The sequence below is a fragment of the Cebidichthys violaceus genome, unplaced genomic scaffold (genome assembly GCF_023349555.1).
Source record: "Cebidichthys violaceus isolate CVI_PGR_0920_01 unplaced genomic scaffold, fCebVio1.0.p SCAF_32, whole genome shotgun sequence".
Lineage (NCBI taxonomy): Eukaryota > Metazoa > Chordata > Actinopteri > Perciformes > Stichaeidae > Cebidichthys > Cebidichthys violaceus.
In genome coordinates, this window is record NW_027176506.1 from 1,277,001 (window position 1) to 1,285,343 (window position 8,343).

At 45.4% G+C, this 8,343-nt stretch overlaps 1 protein-coding gene across 1 annotated transcript; it reads left to right on the plus strand.

Moving 5' to 3' along the window:
* The first annotated feature begins 506 nt into the window (after window positions 1-506).
* arl4d (ADP-ribosylation factor-like 4D) lies at window positions 507-3,271 on the plus strand. Its single transcript, XM_068724825.1, has 3 exons — window positions 507-660; window positions 1,528-2,206; window positions 2,352-3,271. The coding sequence occupies exons 2-3, from the start codon at window positions 1,763-1,765 to the stop codon at window positions 2,514-2,516; spliced, it is 609 nt and encodes a 202-aa protein (XP_068580926.1). The 5' UTR covers window positions 507-660; window positions 1,528-1,762; the 3' UTR covers window positions 2,517-3,271.
* Window positions 3,272-8,343: the final 5,072 nt, after the last annotated feature.

Below are 8,343 nucleotides of genomic sequence, written 5' to 3' on the forward strand. Positions count from 1 at the left end.
GCATTCTGTGTCCCTGGGCTTTACTTTATATATTCTACAACAGAGGTTTTCAAAGTGAGAGGAATATTGTATCAGAAGAAGATAACAGAATAAATGCGTGTGCTTTGGTGAGCTAGTTCAGAGATACAGTGGTCTTTTACTTTACACTGTTCTACAAACAGCAACCCAGTTCAACAACTGATATTTACATTGCGCTTCCAAATTAAGCATATTTAAATGATTAGGCTAAACAATTCTGAATCATACAAATCACATGTTACACTACATATGATTTTATTTCCATGGATGCAACGCAGTGAAGAGACTTAGCCGGCCGACTACAGCCCGTTGGTGTACGGCCCGTTGGTGTACGGCCCACGGCCCGTTGGTGTGTGACGCACCGGCAGGAGGCGGGCCAGAGAGACGTGGGGAACACCGTGTTCCACACGTCTCTCTGGCCCGCCTCCTGCCGCTGCGTCACAAGCGTCACAAGCTCGCGCTCGCCCTGCTTCTCTGCAGTCGTCGTCATCGGGCCAACGCGGCAGAGCCTCACGGTCTACGTGGAGCAGCTTTGACCGAACACTTGAGATTACTTTTTGTCGTTAAAACTTGGATCCCGGTCGCAAATTCGCTGTAGTGCAACAATGTTGACTACTTTGAAGTGATTCGAAGAGCCGACAGGTGAGCTCTCTCACAACGTTACACCCAGAAACTGACTCGGGTTGACTTTTGTCGTAGTGCTGCTGTGATTAGATGAATCCTTCCGCCGCGGAGCACTCTGTAAAGAGTTCATCGTTACTAGTTAAACTTTTGTTTACACGTTCACAATCCGCTCTCTTTTTTGAGCCGGTGTTTTTTTCCCTGTTTGGGTAACTAGTGTTATTTAACTCAGCTATCTAGCTTTAGGATTAGTTGACGATACCAACAGCCGGAACAGGCGTTGCAGGATTCCTCCGCTGCTGCTGGTTAAATCTAATGTTAAACCTGCTGTTTGTATACTAAATGAAGAATATCATTTCATAGAAACGACAGGCACACTGCGTTTATTAACCAGGTTAACGTGCATATTCACCATGCATACTTTAACTAAGTTAAAAATGTCGCTGACGTGTTGTGTTTCGTCGTGTTCATGCTGTGACAGTGGAGCTCCGCTCAGCTAATCTGATTACTGACAGCCCTGTGCCCTTGTTACAATAGCTGACTCGTGTTTTTTTTGTTTTATTAAGTGTATAACAAGTTTATACATTTATAAATGTACATGCATAATATTTACCCGAACAAAGTGCTGTGTGCCTGGGCCGGGAGGGTCTGGTTTTGATCCAGAGTCCTCCTGAGCTCAGTGAGTATGTGTTTTATTACCACCACACATCTGGTTTTCCACACATGTAATGCTGACAACCAGTTACATAACAGATTCATAATTCACATGTAAAACTAGGCCGAGGCCTTGAAGGACCAGACCTCTCGAGCTCTGTAACAGTCCATGATAGATGCTGTGTTTGACTCGTGTTGTCCTCCCCCTCATTGTTTTCCCTCTCATGTCCTCAGGGACTGCAGCCGTCAGTCTGTCCCCATTGTCCCGCATCAGCCTTTGAAGTGAGGCCGGAGTGTGAACTGCGCTCCGATCAAACGGAGTCCTCCTCTTACAGAGCCCCCCTTCACCGTCACCTTCAAAGTGTCAGGAAGCAAGTGAGACAAGGACACAGGAAAACAGCCAAATAGTGGGAGTTTAAAGGAAGAGCTGCCAAATTCAGTCTTGTATTCCACTTTTCAAGACCCTAACATGGGGAACCAGTTAACAGAAATTGCCCCCAGCACCCCGTTCCTCCCCAGCTTCCAGTCTTTCCACGTCGTGGTGATCGGTTTGGACTTGGCAGGGAAAACCTCCCTCCTCTACAGACTCAAGCTGCGGGAGTTCGTCGAGACGATCCCCACCAAAGGCTTCAATATGGAGCGGATTAGAGTACCCATGGGGAACTCCAGAACCAACACCACCACGTTCCAGGTGTGGGACGTGGGCGGTCAAGAGAAACTGAGGCCCCTCTGGAAGTCGTACACCAGGCGGACGGACGGGCTGGTGTTCGTGGTGGATGCAGCAGAGGCAGAGCGGATGGAGGAGGCCAAGGTGGAGCTCCACCGGATCGCCCGGTCGGCTGAGAACCAGGGGGTCCCCGTGCTGGTTCTGGCAAACAAACAGGACCTGGATGGAGCTGTGTCTGCTTCAGAGGTAATTATTGCTACATGAATGGCATGGTGTTGTGTAGAGCTGATTTTTCAATTAAAGAATTAAATGGTTAACAAAAATGAAATGTTGTTAATTGATTTTTTCTGGAGTGGCAACACTTGGTATTCAACTGTCTCCTACGTTTCAGGTGGAGAAGGTTCTGGCTCTCCATGAGCTGAGCTCATCCACACTGCACCACACACAGGGCTGCTCGGCGCTGGACGGTCAGGGCCTTCAGCCCGGCCTGGAGAAACTTCACGAGATGATCCTGAAGAGGAAGAAGATGCTCCGACACAGCAAGAAGAGGAGATGAGGCAGAGGAGCGCAGCGGTGCCGGTGATGATGGAGCTTTAGTTTTTAAAACACTACTTGTCTGAGGAGCCTTCTCAGCAGCCACGTCTGTGACACTTTTGGAACTTCAGAGGGTGAAACCAGAAGGAAGCCTGACTTCAGACAAGTTGGGATGAGTTCACACGTGTTCCTTCACCCGCCAGACGTTTGGGCAGACCTGCTTCCTTTGGGGTCGTGTGTCTCGAGCACTCTGCCCTCTCCTCGTGTCCCATCCCCCCATCCTCAAAGGAGCATAGCAGAGAGATGTACAGCACCGGAGGAAAACCTGTGCAATACATCATGAACAATCACTCCAATATTGAAGGATACTTTCTACCACTACTTGTACAAACTGTAGTGCCAACAAAAAACCTGCAGGCCTAACCTGAGCACAGTTCCTGTTCCTTTTCAATGTCGCAACACCCAAACACCTGCTTCTGGAATATTTACTCTTTTGTAAGAAGATGATTATGCTTATTCTAGGTTACAAACTGCCCATGTCATTTGGGCCTGCAGTTAAACATCAGTGTTAAATGTACAGACCGAGCCAGCCAGCCAGCCGTGCAAGTTTAGATGGTTTTCACTCCTCGCCAACGTTGTTGTCGCTGTTGGGTGTGTTTTAGGGTTGGCTGGACGGTTGGTTCGTAATTTCAAACGAGTATTTGTTTTTTTATACGGTGTGCATTTTAATTTGGAAAATGTCAACATGAATAAATTATTGTGCAACATTGGCATTAATCACTGGGATATTCTTTGCCCTGGGGATACATTGACATGAACATATTACACACGTTGGGCCCCGATCACACCGAGAAGCGCTGCACAACCAGGCGATCAAATGTAATTAACGGAGAAAAAAACTGATTCAACGAGCTCATGCTGTGGAATGAAGAGGTGGGGAAGAATTCTATAGTTCATAAAAATAAAAAAAACGCTAATATCAACCTTTTGTCTGCGTTTTGGTGTGATCGTGGCCTAATATAATCTATGCTTGTTCAGGGCCAGTACAAAGGTACCGACTGAGTAATGTCACTTAGTATTGGCTGATGTTACTCTATTTGTCTTAATGTCAACAATCCAATCACAAAAGCATGTATAGTGTAAAGTTAACCAGATAGAGTGGTGGGCTCCCAGTGGTGCTTCCTACCCTCGTACTTGCTCGGGCCACACCTATCTTCAAACTCTACCTTCCTTACACACCTGTAAAGCTTTGTGAGAGCTAGCAACAGCAATCTCTTTGTAAAAAAAAGAAAAAAGATTGTAAGTATATATTTTTTTAACTAAGCAACGTACTTCCTGTTTACACCGGCACCCGCATGCCCACTCAATAGTCACATGATATTCATTTTCAGGCTTGCTGGAGCTGCTGGAGTCATAGCGGAAGGAGTTAACTGAAGTTGCACTTTGTTTCTTTATGGTCCTCTTCTGTCACATGCATTCTCATGGTAGACTTATTCAAAGAGCGTTTCTGTTAGCATGCCAATAATGTAAGCTACTGATGCCTCCACTGATGGCCCGTCCACCAAGTCCCAGAACTGTAGATATTGAAGTTCAGATCATGGCCCAACCCCCCACCATATGCTCAAACCTGCAGACTAATCCCCAATCCACTTTATACCAAGAGCCATAGGCTATTCTTGCTTGTTGCTGCGTTCTCTCTCTCACACAGGAGTCACCTACACACTTAATAAATGTGAATATGATATCAAGCTACTACTCTACTTTACATGAAACATCTGGTTGTTTCATCCAAGTCAACAATTATTTGCAGCAACTAAAAAACCCATCTCCCTGTAGTCTTTAGATCACTGCTCCGGGGCTCTGGTGCCACTTACTGCTCCGTCAGTCCAGTGGTCCTGGTTGGAGGCTCCGTCCTGCTGCCACTGTGAGAGCAGTAAGTATTAGTGAGTCAGAAGAATGGACAGGAAAACCCTCCATGTGAAGATTCTGTCGCCACACTTTCATTTAATCATGCTTAATTAAATAACTGTCTTGTCATCAATCTTTTACTTTCTTCTTTTCTTTTGTCTTTTGGCCATTTTTCTTTCTTCTTGCTCTTTCGTTTTTCTTCTTCTGCTGTTTTCTACACGTTTCAGAACTGGTATGTCCCTTTCCTCCACATTGCTGCCAGTAAAGCAGTTTTTCCAACTCCATCTCCCCAGAAAGAAATGTTGGCATGTTTCTGCAAACCACAGGATGTCGATGTTTCTAAATCAAAAATAGCTAAAGAACAGAAAGACCCAGAGATTCCGTCATCATATAGACATTTATCAATTCAAAATACAGATTCAACAGTACTAGCCAATATTTTGGTGACACATCTTGATTTTGTGCTGCCCAAGTTAGTGACCACTGATCAAACTGGATTTGTTCAAAACTGCCAATCCCACTCAAATATAGTAAGATTGTTGGGCATCATGCAGTATGTAGGGTAGAACAACAACAATGCGGTTGTAGTTACTTTAGATGCAGAAAAAGCGAGTAGGATGGAATTACTTATTCAGAACGCTCAATGAATTTTCCTTTGGTGATATTTTTATTGATTGGGTCAAGTTGCTTTACGGATTCCACAAGCTGCTCTTTCAGTTAGTGGTTTGACATCCCAGGTATTTCCACTAGAGAGAGGCTCAAAACAGGGCTGCCCCCGTCCCCTTTACTTTTTGCTCTGATTGAAGGACCTCTTGCCGAAACTGTAAGAGCAAGTGATCAGGTAAAGATACAATTTAATTATATACAGATGACATGCTTTCACGTATTTATGAATGAACCATCTAAATCTATGCTGGCGATGAGAGGGAAGGAAGCCGGGGTACTTGAGCTGCATGAGCTTGATGGTCTGATTGCCGAAATGTGCGGAGATGAGGTGCCGGGTGATGGAAGCCGCGCCCATTCCACACACACACACTCACACACAGAGAACAGAGGGAAGACACCAGGAAAGGGCTGGAGTCACAGCGGAGCCGTAACAAACATAACTCCAAGTAGTTTTGCTGCCTAAACCTGAAGTTATTTTGTTTCAATTCACAGTGTTAAGTGTCACTTTCACAGTATTAGAATAGGAGTGATAACCACTGATAATGCCCATTCAACTGGCTGACGACATTCAACATGAGTGTCAACAGTTTAGTTAATATTTACTTTATTTAGTCAACTTTAAAGTGAAACCTTAAAACAATTACCTTTTAAACCATACTTCCTAATTTATTTTGTTAGCCGACAGTTTCACTGACAGCAGAGCAGACTCTGGATTGATTTCTGTTACCATCATCACACATGCAGATGGAATGCTGCTCTGTTCTGGCTCAACCTGCTGTGTTACTTCACAGGTTTTAAACGGAAGGTTATTCCAGGGAGTGACCTCAGAGTTACAGGCTGTTCTTTGGTATGTGGAGCATGTGCTACTCTGACATGCTTCAGGCTACTAATCACACAGGCATCTAGCTGCGTATGTCAAAAGGCCATTCATACATTCTTTGGTATCGGCATTTTATTTTATGCAACTAGAACAGTTTCACATAATTTAAACATATCACTGCTGCTTGTTACATTACATTACATTACATTAAGGTCATTTAGCAGACGCTTTTATCCAAAGCGACTTACAATAAGTGCATTCAACATTGGTAATCAAAAGAACTACTAGTCACCAGAAGTCATAAGTACATCTCCTTTAAACAAGCATCTAAGAGCATGAAGCAGAGACCTCTGAGTGACGGGCGACCGATCGCCCCGAGGCAGCAGAGTGAAGTGGTCGGGCGGGGGTGTAGGGCTTGACCATGGCCTGGAGATAGGAAGGAGCTGTTCCTTTCACTGCCCTGTATTCTAGCACCAGAGTCTTAAACTGGATGAGCTCTTACAGGGAGCCAGTGTAGAGAACGGAGAAAGGAAGTTGTGTGGGAGAACTTGGGGCGATTGAACACCAGGCGAGCTGCGGCTTTCTGGACAAGCTCCAGAGGTCTGATGGCCGACGCCGGGGCTCCAGTGAGTAGAGAGTGTCAGTAGTCCAGGCGGGAGATGACAAGAGCCTGGATGAGAACCTGCACCGTCTCGTCAGTCAGGAAGAGGAGAATCCTCCTGATGTTGTAGAGCAGGAATCTGCAGGAGCGTGTAACGGATGAAATGTTTGCCAAGAATGACAGTTGGTCATCCAGGATCACACCCAGGTTCCTCGCAGTCCGAGTCGGCGTCACCACGGTATCATCAATGGTGATGGACAGGTCCCGGTGCGGGCAACCCTTCCCCGGGAGGAACAGTAGCTCAGTTTTGTCTAGGTTGAGCTTGAGGTGGTGTGTCGTCATCCACTTCAAGATGTCAGCTAAGCACGCAGAGATGCGTGTCTCCACTTGGGTGTCACCGGGGAGAAATGACAAGACCAGCTGGGTGTCATCGGCATAACAATGGTAGGAGAAGTCATGCGAGCGAATAACAGAACCCAGAGATGTTGTGTAGAGCGAGAAGAGAAGGGGGCCCAGAACTGACCCTTGCGGAACCCCGTAGTCAGCATGCGTGGTTCCGACACGGCCCCCCTCCAGGTCACCTGGTAGAATCGACCCGTCAGGTAGGATGCAAACAGGGAGAGTGCAGATCCATTCCCTCGAGGGTGGAGAGGAGGATCAGTGGGGTGGGCTTGTGGTGGAAAACAATCTTTTTAACCTCCTGGTGAGAAATAACTGAGATGAGAAAACTCTTTAAATATAAAAACATATTTATTGAACAGACACTAATAATAATTCAGCTGAATGGTTAAAGCTCTCTCCCTACAGATGGTTCGGAGGTCTAACAATAATGAATAGTTAAAACAGAGTATGTATGCACATTATCTCGTCTCCCCCCCCCTTCGCAGATGTCCTCCTTCTCCTCTGTCTGCCGATGCATCCACCAGGGCCAGGTTCTCAGACTTGGTATTGTTTTTGTGGGAAGAGGGTTAAGTGTTGAGATCAGGATGACGTCATAGCAAGCCATATATGATATGCCTTAGATATGATAACATTTATTATTTGGGTTTAAATGAGTTCAGTTGGCATTGTCTGCATATATGCACGTTTAAGCGATACTAGTTATAACTAAAAGAACAATATGATACATTTCCACAACACTGCTGACCGTACACAGTCTTATGTCAAACGAAAACTTTTCTGGGTGTACGGGTTATTCTAAAAGTGATTACTTTTACTGCGTTCCTCTCATGCTTTTAAAACAGAAATATTTGATTCTCATTGAAGGGGTTGTTGCAGTGATTTATTGCACTTAAAAAAAAATGAAGATCTCACGTAAGACAAATTTAAAAAAGAGTGTTTCAAATAAAATCAGCGGCGGCAGAAACCCCTTTCAAACAGCCTGTTCAAGGCGGGATATTTGCATCATCATTCCGGCTCGCTGTTCTGTATAACAGGTACGGAGACAGAATCGGGGGACTGAATTGTTCCCCCACTGATGCAGCAGAGGAGGTAGTCACAGAGCTGACGTCTGTTTAAAAAGTAACAGCCGGCACGGAGGAACGCAGATGCTGTTGTGTTAAACGTCACACCTCATTTGCTCCTACGATGTCCCTACGATGTTTGACTTCAGTTGTCCAGATGTTGCCCCATCTGAAGTCAAACACTGGGGCAACGTTGTGCTGCCATTATTTGGTTATGTGTGAAAAAGCAAAGCCGGCATGAAGGCAGATCATCTTTACTGCAGAATCTCTGTGTGAAACGGGCTGGAGATAGCAGGCTTTTTATTCCCTCGTTTAGTCAAACTGATCATTTGTAAAGGTACTAGTAAGCAGGAGGCAAAACCATTGAATGTTTTAAAAAGCCATAACAGCT